Raw genomic sequence first — 23,268 nt, 5'->3', positions numbered from 1 at the left:
AAGTTTCTTATTAATTCTGCTAGATTTTTTTTTTAATTACGCAAAAAAAATGTAAATAAGATTGATTACTGTTTGTGTGTTTGACAAAGTGAAGCTATTTATTTTCAGTTTGGGCTGACACATTTTATATATTTTAATATATTTTAAGTTTGATTTTTTTTTTATTTTGAATTTGAATGCTGTGTCAAGGTCCTGCACCCTAGTTTATTTTATAACAATATATATATGTGTTAATTTGTTATATTTTGTTTTACAAAGGTAAAGTAAAGTAATGTTTAGGTCAATTCTGATGCCTTAAGTCTCTCCCACATGGTGAGGTATAAGGTTTAGCCATTTTCATGGAGGAACAGGGTTGGGGAAGAGCGGCCTGGTGGATTATTGCTGCTTAAACCTTAGCAAACTTTTTGTATTCATCTCTGTCCTTGAGGATTGGATTCCCCACAAACTGTGGAGATACCCCAAGGAACTGGGTGAGCTCAATCCTGTTTTGTTTCTTGGCACTGTAGGAAAACTTACACTAGCCAGGAAAGCTTAGGCAAAACTTATATAGAACATTTCTTAACTGATAACTGATCATAACTGATTGCTGTCCCCAAATGCTGTCAATCAGCCAAAACGTTTGATATCTGACATGTGGGTCTGTAGCTCACAATGGGTAATGCTAGCCCAAGTTTGCTAACAAACACTGAACTTAGACTGTTACCAATGCCAAAAAGCTTCATTTATTCACTCCAAAAAGCAATCAAAAAGGGGGGCTAGGGATGTTCAGTAGTAATTCAATTCTGCCAGTTTTGGTGATGGACATCTGGCATGACCTGATGACCACACACAAACCTCTGCTTTTATTCACACCAACACGTGCTGCCCGCCAACTTCACCACTCTACTGCAGCTCCTGCAACTATGAGAGACAGTACTGTGTGTCACACACATACACACACTCTTGTCAGAGAAGAGACAGTCTGAATGATTCATCCTCTTACACACACACAGAAATTTTTGGCACATGCTCGGAGGGCCTGGCAGTGTGTGAATGAAGGTTGGAGGTAGGAGGCAGGTGCTTGTGTGAGGAGAGCTGAGCCGTGCTGCAGAGGTTTGGGCTGTGGCAAAAAATAGAAATTGCTTTTATAACAGTTTTTGCTATTGAAAGAAACAGTTTCTCTATGTTTATCTGGTATATTAGGTATTTCTCTTTGTATTTCAGACAGGTGTCAAGATATCGAAGCATCACAATGTTATATGTTGTTCGTATTAATTCTCAAACATTATTATTTGTAATAAATACAAATTTACATGACAGACAGTGGTTTGTTTTGTGTTGTGTTCAAACTCAGGCCACTAGATAGCAGTGATTACAGTATCGCAGTAAATTGGATAATACTGAACTGTACCTCCATTGTATTGCCAGGTTATTGCTAATACACAGCCCTAATTTTAAGATTATTGTGTGATTTTAAAAACTTTCATATTTCCATATACAGCTCTGCTTTGATTGGCTGCAGTTCTACATCATATATTTACATTTATAGCATATATTTAAAATGATGGCATTGAGCAAAAGCTCTTATTCAGAGCGACAGAGCAAAAGTGCTGTACTGTTCACTCAGAACATACACCTAACTAGTGTGAACAGGCTGGAGTCCAAAGACACCTCAACCTTAGTTATTGCCAAATACAAACAAATCAGAGTAAGAGTGCAATCGCAAGCCTTTAATAAGTGCAAGATTAGTGCTGAATTAAGTGCTCTTGAAAGGGTGTCCTACTCACTATCCCCTGTATGACACAATCCAGATTATGGGGAGCTCAATTGGCAGAGTGCGTTGCATAAACAGCATGCGGTCGGCCTTCCTCAGAGAAGCTGCATGTGAATCTTCAAAACCAAATGGCACAATGAATTATGGGTATTCAATGTCCATTTAGTGTATTGTCTGTATACTATATATTACAGTGCATTGAGGGATGTTTGCAGTGCACTGAAAATTCTGTCAGTCTGCCTTTAAAAGCAGCAGGTTTCAGTCGTTCTGACACATAGGAGAAGGTAGTTCTACCACCTTGGTGCCAGGACAGAGATAAGTCTGGATGCTTGTCTTCCGTGGATCTTGAGGGGTGATGATCAAACCGAGCCGTAGTTGAAGCTTGAAGGGCTCATGGTACAGATCGGGATGTGACCACTGACATCAAGTACATAGGGGCTGGTCTATTTTTGTCTTTGTCAGCCATCATGAAAACTTTAAATCTGCTGCAGGCAGCTACAGGAAGCCAGTGTAGAGATTGCAGTAGTCATGGTGTAGTCATGTACTCAGCCAAAATGTGCTGAAATATTACAGGACCATAAACGATTCGTTTCATTTCATTCTTCCAAACTACCCATGCCTTTTTAGAATACCTAAATAGACCAATATTGGAATAACCACGCCCCTCCATCATTCAGGCTGCAGGCAGAGCAGTGCTGCAGTGATTTTAGCTCACGCTGCAGTGAAGGAAATAAGCTACTGCCATGGCAGGGCTGCAGGCAGCTGCCCACTGCTGAGCTAAATCCTCGACTCTTCCACTCGCCACAACATGAACATGATGCTGCTAGGATTAGACTGTCTGAAGGAGTTTCTCAGACCTCCTCCACTTAATCCTGCACTGAAGAATTCCAATTTGTATTTTTTTCAGAAGGAGATGCGGCCTGTACCAGGAGATACTAACAGCATCTGACTCGTCTAATGATGTAGTTCTGAATCTAGAATTTGTAAAATGACTTATCAACAATACGTAAATGCATTGTCCACTTCTGGTAAATATGGTGTTGCTAATAAATTAGACGCTAGATAGCTTGGACTGCGGCTTTATCTGTACCAGTTTCCAAAGGAGGAAAGCTCAAAAGTGGCATGTGCCCAAGTGAAAGCCAAGGAAGCAAGCAGGTATAAGATAAGATAAGATAGTCCTTTATTAGTCCCGCAGTGGGGAAATTCCCAGTGTAACAGCAGAAAGGGATAGCAAGACACTCAGTTACAACAATTTAGATAAATAATTTACACTATAATCTGTGCAAGGCTAAAAGCTAACTGTCTGCCTTTAACCATCTCTCCTCTCCAACATTGATGGCTTTGCCTGTCACAATTCAGCAGCAGCAAGAGGGCTAAAAAAAGCTAGCCCTGTTCAGCTAGCTAACCACACACCACACTGAGAGGACACTAAGAGGACAACAACATCTGGTAAGACCGGCAAAAAAATTACACTGTTCAGTGCTACATGGCTTCTGTGAGCAGTGGTGGTAACATAACCAGTCAATCAGAGCAGAGCTCTTATAAAAGGAAAGTCTATGTGTTTCACTCCAACAAACAAACAGAGGTTTTAACGGGCATCTAAAACAACATCTGTGCTCAATAAATCCATAAAAATTACATCCTTAATATTCAGTTCATATACTGTTACTGTTTGCTGCCATTGTTGTTTCAGAGTTACACAGCACCTACAGAGGTGCTGTTATTATAATGCTTCTGGACACATCATTAGTGGATATGTTCTACACAGTTATTGGATTAAGAGGTTTCTGTTACTGGTACAAGCCTAGTTACAGGGGTTACAGATTTAGATAAGCTTTTTGCCAACAACACACACCAAGCATCTGATGATAAGGAAGCTATCCAGACTGCAGAGTGTAAGGTAACACTATGAGCGTAATAACTTTGGCTGGATGACGGGTAACTTGCTTAGCGCTAGCATAAACGTATTCCGCTTGGCACTGGTCCGGCATCAGACTGTAATCAAGCCTCCATTATTAAACACATGTACTCTCGCTGTAAACGGTAATTAGGTAATGTGATTAATGATCACATAGGACTGACTAAAATTTGAAAGCTAATACATCATAGCATTGGAGAACATACTTCGTATACACTATATGTCCAAATGTTTGTGGACACCCCTTCTAATGAATGCATTCAGCTCCTTTAAGTTGCACCCATAGCTGACACACAGATGTGCAAATGTACACATACATAGCTTGCCTAGTCCCTGTAGAGAAGTACTGCCAATAAAATAAATATGAATATCTGGAGCAGATAAACATGGATCTACTGGCATCCTGCCTAATGCCAGGTGTGGGCTAGAGGGGTGTCATGCACCCCCGCATTGAGGAATGGAGCAGTGGAATAATGGTGCTCCATCTAATACTTTTGGGATGAGTTGAGTTGGGATGAGGTGAGGTGGTGATCTTCCAACATCCTGACCCCCGGAAATACTCAAATCCTCATGGCAATGCTCCAATATCTAGTAGAAAGTCTTCCCTAGAAGGTAGACACACTTCCTCCAACAAAACTCTTGTTTTAATACCCTTGATTTTAGGAGAAAAAATGAACAAGCAGACAAAATACTTTTGTCCATATAATATAGCTCAAGTGGGCTTCATGAAGTGGCAAAATGATGAAGCAGCAGGAAGACATACTAATATCAACTAATATCTATTATACAAAATCATCTTAAGACTTTCAGATACAAAAATCAGATCATATCATTGCTAATCAGCTTCCAATCGGAATCCAAGTTGCCAGTCAGAAAGTCGCTGTTCCTATTATTCAGTTTTTCAGTTTGTTACTGCCTGTACCATTTCTGCAGAACGTCAGTTTTACTGGTGCAGTGTCTAACGCTGGAGGCCCCATTCTTATGCATGGCGGAGTGACATATAGGTGCAGGAAGGCACGTGCTGAAGCAGGACTGCAGAGCTGCCGCAATTAGTATTCAGTCTCTGTGTCTGAGCACCAACTCCCTGAGCACCTGCTTCTCGCATCAAAGTGGACAGCAGCCGTCCAGCAGGACTGAGGAGCGGCAAACGGGAAGCTTCTACTGCTGCAGCGCGGGCGTGAGGCTGGATGACACAATGGAACAGAGCGGAATTGCAGAAAACATACACAAGATATTCAGCATGATGAGGTGATAAAGAGGACATTTGGTGAGGGTAAAGAGACAAAAAGGTTCAGAAAGAAAGAGGGGAAGAGGAGGGAGATAAAGAGCAGAGAGATAGCGAGGGCAGAAAGAAAGAGAGAAAGAAACAGAGAGAGAGAGAGAGCAGCTAGAATAAAAAGAAGGGGGAAAAGAGTGCTATACAGAGATGGGGGAAGATTGATTGACTGATGGACTGATGTATGAACAAGAAAGATGGCAGAGCGAAGGAGAGAGGGACAGAACAGCTAAAAAGAGAGAGAGATGAGAGGACAGACAAAGTAAGACAGAACTGTGGGAAAAAGAAAGAGAAATGTTGCGAGAGAGACAGACAATGGTTGGATCTCTGAGCAGGGGGTTTTCGGTGGATGCAGTGAGATGCATGAACGGCAGGTTTTTCACTCGGTTGTGTTTAGTTGAGTTAATGGTGTTTACAGAACGCCACAGAGAAAGCAATAAAAGATCCAGCAGAGGTCATAGTGTCACACCTCGTTTCTCACACACACTCACAGCTGCCATATTCACACACACAGGGAGCTTCTCAGTCCCCATGCTGAGAGAAACACACACTTTAAACTGCTGTCGGAGCAGAAGAGTGTTCACTTTTACAGAATCATTTATGGTGTGTGTGTGTGTATAAGTCTTCAAAATGATCTGCACCACAAGTATCCAAGATTTCTAAAACTGTCAATATTGCCAAATGTGTCCGTTATACTTACTTCTGCTGCTGTCAGGAAACCCAGTAGTGCTGGTGATAAAGATGATGATGATAACGACGATAAAATTCAGGCCTATCTGAGCTTGTGGCGTTCAGCAGAGCAGAGACCTATTATTGGTATTGGTAAGGAACTATCAAACTTTGCCTTGTGTTGGATTTGCTTAAACAGGTGGAAACCCATCCCATTTTAAAGAAAGCACATCAGAATAGCAAAAGCCCTGGACCACAGGTCTTCAAAATTCGCAGGTTGCTGTTGGTGGGAAAACAATGTCGCAATGCTTTTCTTACTGTCCATAAAATCTGCTTTAACATTAAACTCATAGAGGCTCATACTGTTCCCGCAGCAAAGCCGCTACTAATAACGGCATAGGAGCACATGGACGATGGAACATGGCCTATTCTTAATATTCTAGGCAACCTGATTGGTTTAATGATGGTCAGCTTGAATTTAAGCAATTAATCATGAACAAGTACACATGTAAGAACTTTGCTAGTGATTCTGAAGTGTCTCTTTTTTCATAAATTATAAAGGGTAGAGCGGATTGGTATCAATGGGCAATATGGTAAGAAAAACATTGCTTCACAACACTTAAAAGACATTTTATAGAAAGAAATATGCATTCCGATATTTTGACACACAGAGAAAATACACTCATAGCCCCAGGATTTAAAAACTGCTGCCAAAACTTTGTGGCAATACATCCATTTAAACTGGAACCAATTATACTCTTTGTAATGAACCTTATAATAAGTAATTTGTAATGAACATTATATGATCAATAATGCAATAGAATAGAATAGAAAAATAAAAGAGGAGGATAGATTTGAGTTCTATACTCCAGTATTTCCAGTTGCAAGTTAAAATAAGAAACGTTAAAGTAACAGAGCACTGGTAGCCTTGGCCAATTTCAGTCAATCAGTGAACATAGTGAGCATCCACGTTTACAATTTGGTGCAATTCAGCCGTTGAAGTGCCATTTTTCTTGTCGCTCCAACAACAAAGCTCTTGCACGTGACATGCTCATAATTCCGACTTCACAAGTGGATGGTAGGATCTTTCAACTAGCGTGTGAAGGCAGCATTAGACTCAGTCAGAACAGGACTCAACAACAGGAGACAGAAATATGAGCAGTTTTGAATGAAAGCTGGAAAAAAAAAAAACCCAAAATATCTCAAATCCCAACAAAAGCAATACACCTCCACATGCTCGAACCCCTACGGATTTACAGAGTAAGAGAGAGAGGAACGAGGAAGAAAACAAACTGAACTAAAGGCACAGAAAACAGCAGCGAACGCAGCACAGGATCAGGCCGAGGTCTGCGAGATTGGCACATTTTTCCTCCTCATTGTTGACTGCTGGTGCAGGAGCGAGGCTGGCCTGGGGAACACACAGCCGTCCGCCTGCTCCCCTACAGCTGGCCTTAATTACACACACCAAGCCTGCTGCTATTGGACTAGGCCTCAGCAGGCTCACACACAGCCGGTCTACACTATACACACATGCACGCATGTGTACTCAAAGCTTCGATTTACTGGCCAGACACACTTGTGCTCCCCCCAGCACTCACACATTCACAGCTGTATATCCCTCCTCTCACTCGAGAAACCTATCCACTGACTAATCCATTAAAGCGGCAGTTCAGCGAGAAGTCAAATTTACACCAACATTCCTTACCCGTTAGCTTCTAATGGTCAATTAGCACTGTGCAAACTGCATGCCTAAATCTACACAAGCTAAAGTATGGTGAAATTCGGGCTTCTATATTGGCGTTACAACTGTATTGGCAGTGCGACATACTTTTGTTTATTTTTATGGATAACAGTAGGTAATAAAATGGAGTGATTACTTAAAGGGGCCCTAGAATGTCAAACTGTATTTACTTTGGCATAGCTGAGGTGGGTACATAGGAGTGACATTCGTGAACCTCAAACACTGCTGAGTCCTCCTTTAAGAGGAGCTCCAGCATAACCAAAACAGGGTGGGCAAACGGGCCAATTCCAAAACCCCAAACCTGTTTTGTAACAGCCCCCCTATTTGAAATAAAAATGACATAAACCCAGACCACCAGAGAAAGCTCTAGAGAATGGTATAACTTTATGGCAACAGGAGAATATGGTGTTACTAGTATTGAAGAGCAGCACATCACCACCAGATTCTAGTTTCGGGACTGCTAGTTTTAGGAATACGGGCTACTACATGAACTAGGCCTTGTGAGTCGAACAGGAATCTGTGCTAGGCTAAAAGCTACAGCTAGTCTTTGACCATCTTGTCTGCTCCCTCAATACAAACTGGTCTTGCTCAGCTGACTACCAAACTGGAGCTGAACACAGGTCAAAAAGAAAAGCACATGATTATAGAAAGCCAAACCCAGGAAAGCGAGGGGTCAAGGCTAAACACTAACCAGCTACAATCTTTTCAGCTTATCAACAGCACATTGCGCTGTTGCGTAAACCAGCCAATAAAAGTACAGCATGTTTGTTGTGTTCATAAGCCCTCTGTAAAAGAGAAATCAGCCATTTATTCTAAATATCAGACTAAATAAAATTTTTCTTTACATACATACATAAAGAGCATTTTTTTTACCCTGACCAAAGTCACATACTATTGATATGTCAAAGAACAACCTTAAATTCCTTAACTTTAACTACATGATGTGGTTTGAGTATAGCAGTACACAGCTAATTGTGGAAATGTACGTATGTTTCTATGACTTGCTGGTCTCAGATTAGCCTCATAGCTCTAGTGGACAACCGGAGAAGCATACCAAACATTTTTTGGCTGATCAACTGCATCTGGGTAAAGTCTATTTTCATCTAACTATCACTTTATGATCTCTCTTTGTTGTCATTATTGAACAAGACCAAGGCTACTAAATGCACAATGCACTGTATGTACTGTATTGCAACCCCTTTCAAAGAAAAGCATCCATGACAGCAGGATCCTTCAGACACCAAATGAAGCCTTGTGAGCGGAACCCCACTGCAGGCTAAGAATCCATCGCTGGCTGGGTGCCACCAAGCAGAGAATTGCCCATTGATCTAATACGCACCAGCAGCAGCTCTATCACATGCAAAAAGAAGAACTCCAGTTGTGCTCTTTTTAGAAGCAGAGCTGAGCTAAGTGCCTTGAAGAAGCACGTCTTTGAGGGGCAAAAAAGACAAAGGAAGCTCTTTTTGGTTAAGAGTTAAATTAAAATTTCTACAGAGAAACAGAGATAATAATCCTCATGCTTTTGGTTGTTTTAGGACTTTCTTAGAAGTTTGAGAGCGAGATGTTTATATCCTGAGGAGAAGAGCGAGAGTTTTTAAAATTCTATTTCTCAGAACAAGAGCACAGAGACAAAGGGTGGAGCAGAGAGTGTAATAAGGAGGACATTTTGACATCAGCAAGGGAGATATATATATATATATGTGTGTGTGTGTGTGTGTGTGTGTGTATAATATACACACTTACATGCATTACATTTCTGCCTAAGTCAGTTGTTGAGATCTAATCATCAAGAAACCTGCCATTTTTCTGAGGTCATAGTGTCTAAAACAGAAAAAAAAACCTTCACATTTTATATGCTGTCCAAAATGTCCAATACATCTTTTAGAGTTTTATACGGAATTCTGAAAATGGTAAAATAATGGTAAATCTGTTTAAAAAAAAAAAACATTCTTAGGTGGGGGCATGCATGTATCTTTCCACCATCAATGGCTAAAACCTTATCTCTAATCTACCGTAAAGCAATGTCTCAGGCAAAAGGCAATGTATTTTTAATCACTTTCTGTATGGGATATTTTTGAGGCAATAAAACCTTTCAGACTGGTTCCTATCACCATTAATGAACAATTGTGAGTCAGCAAGTTAAAGACAAGATAAGACTTCATTAATCCCCACCGGGAAATTATTACACTTTATTACACTACACAAATGCAGAACACACATACGAGTACTAAGAAAAAAGTGTTACATGCGTGTACATGTACATTAACACATTAACACTTTTTGCTGTTTTTCACTTTGATATCATTTGACAGTTGTTCACTACATTGTTTCAAAATGCCATGATGAAGGGACGAATAGAGATGCTCAGAAATAATAAATAAAACATTTTAGTTGAAAGTTGAAAGTTCCCATTCTGCCATTTCGGAGATGCAAGGTAATTGTGTGACAGCATTGATACACAGTATTAAGTCAGGGTTAGAATTATAGAAGTGGTAATCCACAGATGAGGTTTGCAGTAATCTAAAATACCCATCCAATACATAGCTGTATATGAGGTTAAGCACAAAATACACAGTAATAAAGTATCCAGTGCCAATGATGCATACATGTACAGAGATACACAAGGAATAATGAACTAATAATAAACCTTTTCATATCATCTCAGGTTTTTAAATGAGTGGAATTCTCTATGCAGAAGTATCTATATGCAGTATGTCCCAATTACATGCAAATATCTACATACATACCTCTGTGTAACAATAACTGTCTAAATCTATGCTTAATCTTAGTAATCAGAAGTGTTTGACCTTCACAAGGGATCATTCTGTTGTTCCTGATATTGTAGGTTACCTCTGTTTTTTCTCTGGTTTGCAGTCAGATATTTCTCCTCAAAATGTAGGAAAGCAAAACACACACACATACACACACACACACACATGAAGTGGATGGGCGGCTTACTTGAACTGCTGATGTTCCCTGGAGGAGCGGATTTTGGAAGAGAATCTCTCAGCCAGTTTCTCCAGGCTGCGGGAATACTCCAGCTGAATCTCGGCCTTGCGGCGGAAAAACTCCTGCAGGTCCTGCAGCAGCTGGATCCGAGACTCAGACTGCTGCTCCAGACACTTAAACTGCTCCACCAGCTGATTACGAATCTCTGAAACAAAACAAACACACAAATGTGCAAACACATGTTAGCGTCAGAAGAACAGCACACTTCACCATCACTGCACCCTTTTCTATCAGTGTGAATTCAGCTCTATTATTCTGGTGCAATTCAAAACACTAAAAAAGACTTGTGCTATTTACTTTCCAGAAATGCCACACTGCAAAAAGCTCAATCTAAAGTTTTCAAATGTCATTTTTTATTACTCGCTGCATACTATTAACATCTTCAGGAAGCCATGGTAGCATGAATCAATAAGAGACGTCAATGAGAAGTTTCTGAAGACATTTCCTTCACCTCTCCCTGTTCTCCACAGAGTCACACTCTTTTTGATCCGTGTTCAGCTACTAATGGGGCCATTTTTACAAGAAAATCAGATCTTCTTTTGTAGGTTGATGGCCTTTTAAAAGGCTCAAAAGGAAAATGTTCTTAAGTGGCTTGACAAGCTAGACAAAGGGAGAGCTAGCATCAGTACATTCAGCCTGTACAGCCAGTCAGCTCCCTAGAGCCAGCAGTGTCTAATGTGCCAAAACACAGCTCTTTCATGAGCCATTTCAAAGCTGTTTGTGCCGCCTCGAACAGCACTATGCCCGTTTGCTTCTTCTAAGGTTGACAGAGAAATTAGGCATGTCCACTTAGGCAGGGCAAATGAAACTATTTGCTGAGGCAAGCACACTTTAAAAGAAGGGTGCAGGAATTCTTCACGATTTCATGAACATTTGATCTTCCTGGTCTCACAAAATTTAATACAGCCATCATAAATATGAACTACATGCGCTACATTACAGAAATGTTATTCCTAGCTATGGCAGATTGTTTTCTGAACCTCAACACAGATCATAGAAACCTAACAGACATATACACTTACTTGAGCAGTTTATTAGGTATACTAATACTGGGTACGGCCTCCCTTTGCTCTCAAAACGGCCACAATGTGGCATGAAATCCACAAGACGTTGCACACATGTTGATCTTTTGAGATTCTCGTTTGTGTTGAGATCATTGCGTCACACAATTCCTGCAGATTAGGAGCACTTTCATGCTGCAAATCTCCCGTTCTACCACATCCCAAGAGAAGACCACTGAAGAACAAGGACCTCATTGTCATGTTCATGTCATTTCGTACTGGAAGTAGCCATTAGAAGATGGGTAAATCGTGGCAATTAAGGGGAGCACATGGTCAGCAACAATACTCCAATAGGATGCAGTATTCAAGCCATGACTGACTGGTATGAACAAATCCCACCCACACCACCACACCACCTCCACCAGTCTGGACTGCTGACAGAAGGCAGGTTGAATCCATGAATTTATGCTATTGCCTCCAAATTTGAATTTTCCATCAGTTTATCTTGATATTCAGTAGAAATCGATATTTGTTTTGGTGAGCCTGTGCCCACTGCAGCCTCAGCTTTCTGTTCTTGTCTGACAGAAGTGGAACCTGGCTTTGTCACCTGCTGCTGTAGCTCATCTGGGTTGGACGTGTTGTGCATACGGGGATGCTTTTCCGCTCATCACAATCGTACAAAATAGTTATCAATGGTTACCATAGCCATTTTGTCAGCTCAAAGCTCTATGGCCAGTATTTCCGTTCGCAGAACTGTCACACACTAGATGCTTCTTATTTATTGCACTATTCCAAGTAAAATCTCAGGAGATCAGCTGTTACTGAAATACTCAAACCAGCCCTGGCACCAACAATAATGCCAAACTCAATTTTACTGGGGTCACGTTTTCGCTCATTCTGAGGGTTGATTGTAACATTAGCTGAAGCTACGGACCCATATCTGCATGATTTTATGATTTCATTGCTCTAATGTTAAGGTGGTTGCCTGGGTGCAGGATTGAGGAGGTGAATAGGTTTGCCTACTAAAATGCACAGGTCAGTCTAATCTAATGTCTTGTTCTGTTTATGTTATAGTTGATCAAATGTGCAAGATGTCATCCTGTTCACTAGTTATAGCCATGCAAGCAAATGACACGCCAGTCTGACTATACAAATCAGATGAAGTCACCTGTATTATGTCTAATATTATGTCTGCACTAATTCACTGACAGCTTCATGATGTGTTCTTAGTTTTCAAAGCCTATAAATGTGGCTAAAGTATGCCGTGGTGTTTGTACAGTATATCAGACAAACTAAATAACCAACATGAATAAATGATCTATATGATGAAAACAAGCCCTTATGGTCAATAAGGAGCATTATTATTGTCTTTGTGGTGTTGTGCAGGCTAGCCATTGTCTATGTTACTCTCCACAAGCTCAGGTTAACACCCAAAACACCCTGCCTTTTCTTTCAGATGCTGAAAGCTTCGGCCTTTCTGGTTTACACCCTTTTCAGACACCTCACATACTGAAGGAAAACCCAAACCGTCCTCAGCCTCAATGATGCTGTTCTCACAAACATGCCAAGCCTTTCCAAAAGCTCAGCCGTTTCTATTTTCTTCCAGATCTTTCACTTCTTTTACTCAGTTGCTTGCATGTATCCGATGACAAAACAAGACAACCCAGAGGAACGCCCCAGAAACATCTGACATGGTTTCGCTAGAATGACAGGCAGGACTTCGAACATACTCTCATAAAGAGACGACTTCACTTCAAAACCAGCAGCAGCACAAGAACACGCAGGCGGGTTTGGAAAAATAGGTCACGTTGTAAGTGAGCCTTCAACCTCTTGTGGAGACCATGAGCAATCACAGAGCTATTCGGAGGAACAGTGGATTCCATGCAGACACACACTGCAGTCACTTCACTGTGTGATTTCACTGCAGGCCTGGAACTCGTAGCTGCTTTACTGCTTAACCCTTTAAAGTCTGGAGTAATTATTGTTTCAGTATACATTCAATTCATATTCCATTACTTTATGATATACATTTCTATTATTATGCCATATATTCTAATAAATTCCATTTACACCACTATGTATAAACATATACATAATATGTAAAAATGAATCTAATGCACACTATAAATAAAATTAGGTTGAATTAGGTTAAAAAATTTGTGATAAGCAATGCCTGTCAATCCCCATTCAGAATTCATCATATTTGAAAAGTGAGGATCCTTTTTAAGGTACACTATGTGTCCAAATGTTTGTGGACATCCCTTCTAATGAATGCATTCAGCTCATTCAAATCGCACCCATTGCTGACACAGATGTGCAAATTCACACACAAACACACACACACACACACACACACACACACACACATCTTGTCTAGTCCCTATAGAGACGTTCTGCCAACAGAATGGGACTCTCTGGAGCAGATAAACAGAGCCTATTGGCATTATGCCTCATGCCAGGTGGGGGCTAGAGGGGCATAAAGCCCCCCCAAGCACTAAGCTGTGGAGCAGCGGAACTGTTTTCTCTGAAATGATGGTGCTCCATCCAATTCTTCTGGGATGAGTAGGGATGAGGTGGAGTGGCTATCGCCAAGCATTGCTGCTGAATGCAATCAAATCCTCACAGCAACACTACAAAATCTTGGAGCAGAAAGTCTTCTTCCCTAGACAGTAGATACAGTTACTCCAACAGAAGCAGGACAGACTCTTTTTACCGTTTAATACTTTCGTCCATACAGTGCATCGTCACTGCCGGAATAAAACCTGTAAAACCTTGCTCATAGGTGCACATGCTGTGGTTAATGTAAGAGCACTAATCTAATGGTTAATATCATCTTGCTGCAATAAATCCAATACATTTTTATAGAAAATATCCTGCCCTAATGGCTTTGGACACTCACACTGTGCACATATTTGACCACAATTATGCAGTGAGCATCACAGAGAGCTGAGAGCATCTAGGGTAAAACACTCCTTTCTCTCAGTTCCTGTGCATGTTCCTGCAACTAAGCCATCTGAATGATTAAGAAATGATTACTCCCACACAGAATAATGGAAGAGGGCGGAGCATCACTGAAGAGCCAAAACACAGGAAAGCTTGTTTAATGAGATATAGGCTATGAGCTTAACCTTTAATTGAAGGGCTTTCCACCTCATACTGTGGTTTGATTAAGCAAAGCTGTAATTAGAGCCAGTGCATCATGAACATCCCCTCCCCCACTGCAGTTCCACTGGACGCCCTTTGTCTGCTCGCCTGCAGTGTGAGGATGGAGGGGAGGTGCATGGTTCAGAGCCCAGAGCTCCAAGCGCACCACCCCTGCGTGTTTGTGACAGTGGGGAGGTCTTCGCAATGCTCTTCCTCACTGGCCCTGAAGCACAAACGGGTGAGGGTTCAGGTTTTCTCGTCTTTATTTTTATTTTGTTTTGCTGTTAAAGCCAGTGGCAAAATGTTGGTGTTTACCGAGCTGAGGAATCAGGAGGCTGGTCAGTGTGATGTGAGTTCATGTGTAGCAACTGCCCTTGAACGCATGTGTGAAACAAGCTTCCTTTAGGCAGGTATACACTGTAATACTGTTGCAGACAAGAACTGCGAACTGTGAACAAATACTTTGGCATATTAGATATGCAGGATGAGAGTTCAGTACTAGGGGAGGACTCAGTAAGTAAGTAGCGCAAATGGTTCTACATGATCAAATACAAAATTCAGCTTGCTCACAGGGTGAAGAACCAAGTGGACAAGCGCAATTTTAGATTTCTCATTCAGTAAGTGTTCAATCATCAGCCTGGAAAAAACTGCAAATGATAAACTGCTCTGAATCAGGAGAGAAACCGGGAATAGCAGTCTGCTTACTACAGAACTAGCCTGGCCGACAGAAAGCCCACTCATAAACGTTTAGACGAGAATGACTCAGACCGAGTGACTGCTGTTAAAAGGACAGATACATTTAACAGTCAACATTTTAAAACACTGCAGTATACGGTATTACCGTTATACCGCTCAGCCCTGTTCAGTATATGGACCTGATTTACTGTGAACCTCACACACTACTGTGTCATTCAAACGAAAATGAATTCCCAACCATAAACCCCATAAACACCTGCTTTGTTTACTGCCTTGTGGCCAAAGACAGCCAGAACCAAAGTTCTGACATGACCAGCACTCCTGGACCAAAATCTCAGAATGTGACTGCTACTACAGACCACATTTAACAAGTCACTCATCAACAGAGAATCCCTACATACTCTAACCTTCAGCACACATAAAAATAAATAAATAAATGATTCCGCCCAGTCTGCAACACAATTTGTCCAAGATTTATTGGCAACATCTCCCTCAGTGTGAAATGCTATAAAATTGTAAAGCCGTTCTTTTTGCACAGGTTGCTCGTGTAACTAAGGAGCGGTGGATACATTCACTCAGTGGTTGTGCTGTAAAGAGGAGGAAAATGCTGAACGAGGCTGGGACAGCTGCTGTGACATTTATTACAGGAATCTATTTTTTTATAATCTGTGTAAGGTTTTAGAATACTGTAAATGATAAGACATATAAAGCAGAGTGGATGCTCCATGAAACGACCTTGAGCAGCTGTTTAGTTCTTTTAAGGCAATGAAACAAATACCAAAGTACCAAACAAATGAACTGTTGAAATCACTGTTGGAGGGAATTGCCATTTTTCAATGGTCCACAGCAAATGAGGGAATTCAGTATTCATCTTCTGGTGGGAGCAAGTCAGCGCTGCACTGTCCACGCAATCTGCCTGTTTTAGCATTTGACTCTTCACAGATGCTCATATCATTCCTGCATTAGGAACTGTTGCTATGGCAGACAATGAAAAAGAATTAGAGCAAAGCAATGTGCCTGATTTTAGCAGTATGGACTGAACAGTCCTGATTTTTAGTCAAGCATCAGCGACTGACTGGTCACATCCAAAGGAGCATTAGTTAAGATTTAAGAAACCTGACCACTAGTGGTTAGGAGATGGTGAACGCAACAACACTGGAATGATTTTCCCCCTTTTAGATCTCCCTTTATTCCCGGCCATTAACACAAAGCACACCTTTCAAATCTCTGTTTCCAGAGTCTAATCATGCTCCCCACACACATGATAGCGCCAGGATTATATCCTGATATGTGGATCTTCACTACAGCATTTAGCTTCTTAATAGTAAAATTATAAACCTATAAACGAATTCGAATTCATCTCATAACAATTAGCTGCTCCAGCATAGTCCAGTGTGTTCACTGTCAGACCACCCTTTTTTTAATGAGCTCCAATGAGTTTATCAGTCACCTGCGGTGTTAGTGGGATAGCATTGGAACCGTATTACATTTGTTTCTCTGAAGGAGGTTCACCCAAAGCTTTGGCTGTTACTCAAACAGTTCAGAGAATTATACGAATCAACAGAACTCGTCAATTATTATTTTTATGCATCCAACTTTATCAGCTCCACATGCAATAATTCTCTCCGTTTCATAAAATCACTTACTGCATTAACTGTAGTTCAGCACATTTCGCTGTTTTTTTGCCCACAGCGATACTGGGTTCTGTCTGACCTCGGCCATGCTGTTTTAGCCAAACAGACGGAGATGAAGATGTACTAATGGGGCACTGAAGAGTGTCTCATACAGGCTGACAGAAGATCCGTGTAAACACAGATGAGTTTTCACAGGCATCTGACACGTGCTGCTGCAAATGCTAGAATAAGTCTTATTTCGACTGATCAACAAATTTCAACTGAACTGATATTAAAATGGAGAGAAATTCGACCATTGCTCCTTTAAATTGGCAACCGATCACAAAAAAAGCAAAGATTTATTACTTATTGTGATATTTGCAGACATACACTATATGTCCAAATAGTGTTTGTGGACACTCCTTCTAACGAATGCATTCAGGTGTGCACATCTACACACACGTCTAGTCCCTGTAGAGAGATACTGCCAATAAAATAGGACTCTCTGGAGCAGATTAACATTAAAACATGATAAACATGAACCCATTGGCATTGGTAGGAAGCAGTTGAACTGTGTTCTATGGAATAATGGCGCTCCATCCAATACTTTTGGGATGATCTGGGGAGTTGGGGATGAGATGGAGTGGAGATCATCCAACATCCTGGCCTAGCTAATGCTCCGGTCACTGAATGACAATCAAATCCTCACAGCAATGCTCCAAAATCCAGCAGAAATCTTTCCCTGGGCAGCTTTTCCAACATGAACTTTCTTGTAACACTCTCGATGTCCGAAAAAACAATGAGAATGAGAATGTGTCCCATTACTTTTGTCAATATAGTGCAATTGATAGGACAATACAGGACAATGTCTATGATGAGCTAAAATGTTAAAAGGTCATTTTTGGCCACTAATGGCAACTCAAAGGCAGAGATGTCACAAAAGCTCAAATTGTGGTGCGGCCTAAGCTCTTGTGTTGTGCGTGCCTGGGCTGATAGCAGGTGTTACAAGTAAGCATACGGTGCAGGAGGCTGCAGTGGAAAAAATTACCAACTACATGTCGACATTCAAGAAACCTTTCACCTTGTCTGGAAGGAGATGTTGTGGTAAAAGCCTTTCACGCTGTGACTTCCTCAGAAGAGAGCTCTAATCGCACTGCTAAAGCAGATGGTGTGGAATGGAGTGATGGTGGATACCCGAACACAAATGTTCTTGTTAGCGGCGTTATTTAACTAATGCCTGTCTTTTGACAGGCTCGTCTATTTATGGACTGCGACACTGCTTTTCATAATTCCCACTGGACTACTTGTATGCCCAAATAAGACGAGCCAGTAGCTCTTTATATTAAGCCCCTTTCATCAGTTACAAACGGCCATACCAGTAACTAATTCTGCACTTAAAGAAAGACACTTTGAAATGATCCATAATGCATTTATAGTCCTGAACAAAGGGATATCTGTGGCTCGGTTAGCAAACACTGATTGGCTGCCTCCTGTTTGCTATGTAGTCAATGAAAGCAGTCAATGTTAAACGCTTTAGAACATGTCTGAATAGTAATAGTCTGCATTACTGGTGCAATGCTCATGCACATAATAGGAAAGTGTTCCTAACACACAGCACAATAATAATCCCACACAAACACCATGGGATACGCAATTTATCCTGACTTGCAGGTCATTCCCATAAAAGACTGTAGGCTCCGGGATCTGGGCCTGCATCCCACAGGATGTGGAGGAGAGACAGTAAAGCTCAGCCTCATCCTGTCTGACTTCTGCTCGGTTCAAAAATAAATGAACATTTTTGGCTATTGTTGACCGACGTTATAATCTGTACAACGAATGTCTGCCGAACTCACAGACTTCAGGCATTCCTTTCAGTATTTTGTAATAAAAGCTTTATAGCTCTCACCAGTCAAAGCTTTCACATTTAAAAGGTGGGTCTTGACAAACTGTACAGTCAGATTGTGGCTCAGTCCAGCTACTTCTACTTGTTGGACACTACGCTCGCATGTGGCTGCAGTGTGCAATTTTAAAATGCAAACAATAGTAGCCACGTCCTACTGGAAAGACAACAGCTTGCAGGAGGACAGGGGATATCTGCACACACATTCTGTGCCTCAAAGACAGGGAATAATAATAATTAACTAAAATGGACTGTGATTCTAGAGATGGAAAGTAAAAATCGGCCCCAGGATTTGTTCCAAATGCAGTGAATTTTTATCTTCTGGACCTGAATTTTCCATCTCCAGACTGTGAGCACCTTCACACTGTAAGCTAAGCTGCAGCAGAGCTGCCCAGGCAGGCTTACTGTAGTGTAGACATTTACACATACATCAGACCCTCTTATCACAGTACATCAATTTAGTACTCCAACAGTAAGACAGGGCTAAGCTACTGCTACTGCAAATGAATCTCTTTAGTAGCAAGAACCTGGTAAGACTACTGTGACAGCGACATACATTATACGTCCAAATGTTTGTCAACATCCCTGCTAACGAATGCATTCAGCTACTTAAAGGTGCATCCATTGCTGACACAAATGTGCAAATGCACACACACAGCTTGTCTAGCCCCTGTAGAGAAGTACTGCCAATAGAGTAGGACTCTTTGAAACAGATAAACATGAACCTATTGGCACCATGCACCTAATGACAGGCATGGGCTAGAGGGGTACAAGCCCCCCTAGCATTTAGGGGAACTGTGTTCTCTGGAATGATGGTGCTCCGTCGAGTACTTCTGCGATAAGTTGGGGAGTTGGGGGTGAGGTGGGGTGGTGATCAATCGACATCCTGACATCACTAACGCCCCTGTCGCTGAGTGGAACTAAATCTATACAGCAATGCTTCAAAATCTAGTGGAAAGCCTTAAGGTTCTTCGCTGTTCCTGCCACTGCAGAGAACTGGCTGTAATTATCAGTAGCATTTCCAATATCATACATGTATCATACGATACATATAAATAAATATAAATATTTCGTTTCTACATGACTTGGTGCATACACCATGAATTGGTGCAACAATCTTTGTTGTCTTGATCTTCATGCATTGTGTTTATGACAGTTTTGTTTAAGGGAACTCTCATATTCCTCTAATTATTGGGACACCCTCAGCATAACTAAGCATAGTATACTACTCATTTTGTATGTTTATGGCTGTAGTTGTAATTTATTTCAATGGATTTGCTGTTGCACCAAAGATCCCCCCATTGTTAAAAAAGTAAATAAGGTGGATACTGCACACACTAAGATCACAGAATAGGACAGACAGAGCAACAGTTAAACAAGCTATTCACAGACCAAGACTGCCCGTATCCCCCTCTGTCAGTCTAAGTAACAATAATTAGGACAACAAAGTCACCATACGCTGCTACATTTTTCAAGGGAATCAAGATCACACCTTAATTTCTCAATTAAATAACATTATCCTCCAATAAACAGGAGTACGCTGCTACCGTTATCCTGCCCAATCGATTCAGACTGCCTTTGTGTGGGGTCCGGGCTCATTACAGCCCATCTAAAAGCAGACAGGACGACAGAGATAAGCAAAAAGTACTTCACGTTGACCTCCAGACAATACATCAGCATTATCCAAGCATCTCCATAAGCCCTGTGTTTGAAAGTGGCCTTCAATTCTTTGTGCGAATAGGTGAACAACCTCTGCACACAATAGCAGGATACAGAGGAAGCATGACCCTGCTGTCTGCAAGAACACAAAAAAAGCCGACGTTGAAGACGGGCGTTATGTTAATGAGTGAAGTATGACTGCGAGGGGAGGGAGCGAGCGAGTTAGAAAGAAGAAGAGAGAAGCGTGCAAGAGAGAGACACAGAGAGGTCAGGTATAAATAAATCCAGTCTGTTGTAAGAGAAGAGTTTATGCAGGCCACAGTGCTTCTCGCCAGAACTGTTAAATCTCACTGAACTGAAATGTTAGTTTTCACCAGGGTTTCCCCTCACTTTTCAAAAAGGTTTACATTGTAAGGAATGTAGAATGAGTAGTTTTACAGTTTTACACTAATATTACACTCATTTTATCATTCATTAGCAAAAGAATTAGTCAAAACAAACAACATAGTGGTAGTGTAGCATTTTCATTTAAAACACTAAAGAAAACCTTCTTTAGAAAAATGAAAACCTCCAACAGACGTTCCAAAAGTCATTTGGTGCATTTCTATTGGTCCATTCATCATGATATTTTGACACAATATTAAAAACAACTCAAATTGGCAACAAGTGGAGATACAAGGTTTTTGTCTGGCAGTGACAAATGCAATCTTGTTTCCAACCTGTTTCTGTTAGGTTCACCGATGTCCAACTTAGCAACAGCTGATGTGGGAAAAATATATTTGTAGAGTACAGGTATGGACCAAGTCCATTTTCAAACATACACACTCTAACCACAAGAACTTGGTGTACTTGGTCTCAGATGTCACTCATACACTACACGGACAAATGTATTGGGACACCTGATCATCCTCTGAAATCAGGGGTATTCAAAAATAGTTTTTGTTGGAGTAACTGTCTCTACTGTCCAAGTAAGAAGGCTTTCAACTAGTACTGATGTGAGGATTTGATGGCGTTCAGCAATAAGAGTGTTAGTGAGATAGGAATATTTGATGTTTCCCATCCCACCTTATCCCCAACTCCCTAACTCATCCCAAATGTCCCAGAGAACACCGGTCCACTGCTCTACAGCTCAATGCTCCTTTAGCCTACGCCTGACATTAGGCATGGTGCCAAAAGGTACAGGTTAATCTACTCCAGAGAATCCTATTCTACTGGCAGTACTTCTCTACAGATACTAGACAAGCTGTGTGTGTGCATTTGCACTTCTATGCCAGCAATGGGTGCAACTTAAAGTAGCTGAGTGCATTTATTCTAAGGGGTATCCACAAACATTTGGACATAGAGTGCATCCAGTAAATCTGTATGAATCCAGCGGTTCTTCTTTGTTTTCATGATTGAAGTATTTCACAGCCTGCTGGTATCTCACCCGTACACAAAGCCGTCAACATCTGTGTTTCCCTCTATTGTTGCGGAGGGACATTTCTGCAGCTTTTCCAGAAAATAAACCCCTGAAAAAGAAAATGGGAAAGCAAACAACCCCGTGGAAAAGAGGGGTTTGGAAGATCATCAAAGTGCATTTCATAACACGCTCTCGCTCTCTGTGTCTCATGCTCTCTATCTGTCTCTCTCACTCTATTTCTGGGAGGAGCAGCTGTAAGGCAGAAGTTCAGCATTTCTCAGTTCACTATGTTGAAAAGATGTGAGTCATAGGCTGTGTGTGAATGCATGCCACGGGCAATGCGCTTGTTGAGCACAGGTTTCTGAGCAAGGTCCACACAGGTGAAAACTGACAATCACTGTTCATGCAAACGTAAAAGCTATCAGACCAATCGCTGTTCGCCTGTTCTGTTTGGTGGTGGGTACTGTCAGTACTGCATGTGATACTGTGATAAGGATGTGTGTGCGCAGAATAGCAGATTACTCTGAAGGCCTTCTTTGGTCTTAATGTTGGCTAGTTGACCATGGTTATAGTGCGTATAATGCAAAAAACTGATATTATGACGATTATGGTGAATTTTCTATTGTCAGCCAATGAGAATTTAAGCATCATTACACAATTTTAACTTAATTATTGCTTCCAAATAATCTTGATGGTACTCTGACTGTAACAGGAAAAATGCAGTCTCTGTGATTGCAAATCTGGAGCCAGAATGCTGTTACTGCACTGTGTAAAACCTCTTGGGATTTGTGTAATTCCTGTGATAACACTCTACCTTGTCAGTCAACCAGATTTTTTTGCCTGTCATGCAGGTTTATAGCTTGTCCACAATTTGAGTTTGGGGGGAATTCAGGAGCAAACAAAAATTGTACCACCGGACTGTCTGTGGCGTGGACAATGGTAAAAAGGCAAATTGGCTCTGGTTGGTAGCAACTACAACCAGGCAATTTTTGCTGCTGCTAGCTAAAGGCGAGGCTTTCATGCTATACTGTACACACAGGAGCCAGAGAAGCAGCAGCGTCCCATCTCAATGATTTTTTACTAACACAGCGATCCCCACACTCTTTAACAAGACTAAAACCGAAGTCTCTGGACTCTCTGAAGAAAACGGGTAGGGTAGGTGTAACATGTAAAGCATGGACATCCCCTGCTACAGAATCTTAAGTCTCAGTAACTGCACATTTTATCACCAATGAGTGGCAGCTAGTGTGTCCATGTGCTCCAAAATAAGAACAGTGAATGAGAGCAGCATGGGTGCAGATCAGGCTGAGCAGATCACTAAGAAAGACTTAGTGTTAGTTACTGATAGCGCTTCAATTCGGTTCCTACATGTAAAATGCTATGCCCACACGCTAAGCCTGGCCTCTCAGCAAGCGCTCACGTTGCCCACTGTGTCCAGGCTACTAGAGAGGGTTGTATTTGTTTTATTAATAAAAGATATTGGAAGTAAA

General features: G+C 41.3%; 1 protein-coding gene across 2 annotated transcripts in view; it reads right to left on the bottom strand.

The window, feature by feature from the left end:
- Nucleotides 1–23,268, bottom strand: part of srgap3 (SLIT-ROBO Rho GTPase activating protein 3) — a 122,919-nt gene that overhangs the window by 75,486 nt on the left and 24,165 nt on the right. For both annotated transcript variants that reach the window (XM_072684569.1, XM_072684570.1), the window contains exon 2: nt 10,316–10,511. In XM_072684569.1, coding sequence (XP_072540670.1) covers nt 10,316–10,511 — 196 coding nt within the window. The remainder of the gene's footprint in view (nt 1–10,315; nt 10,512–23,268) is intronic.

Source organism: Salminus brasiliensis, chromosome 7, assembly GCF_030463535.1.
Source record: "Salminus brasiliensis chromosome 7, fSalBra1.hap2, whole genome shotgun sequence".
In the NCBI taxonomy this organism is placed as follows: Eukaryota; Metazoa; Chordata; class Actinopteri; order Characiformes; family Bryconidae; genus Salminus; species Salminus brasiliensis.
The sequence above is the reverse complement of the archived record's forward strand: the minus strand, read 5'-3'. Positions and strand labels throughout refer to the sequence as shown.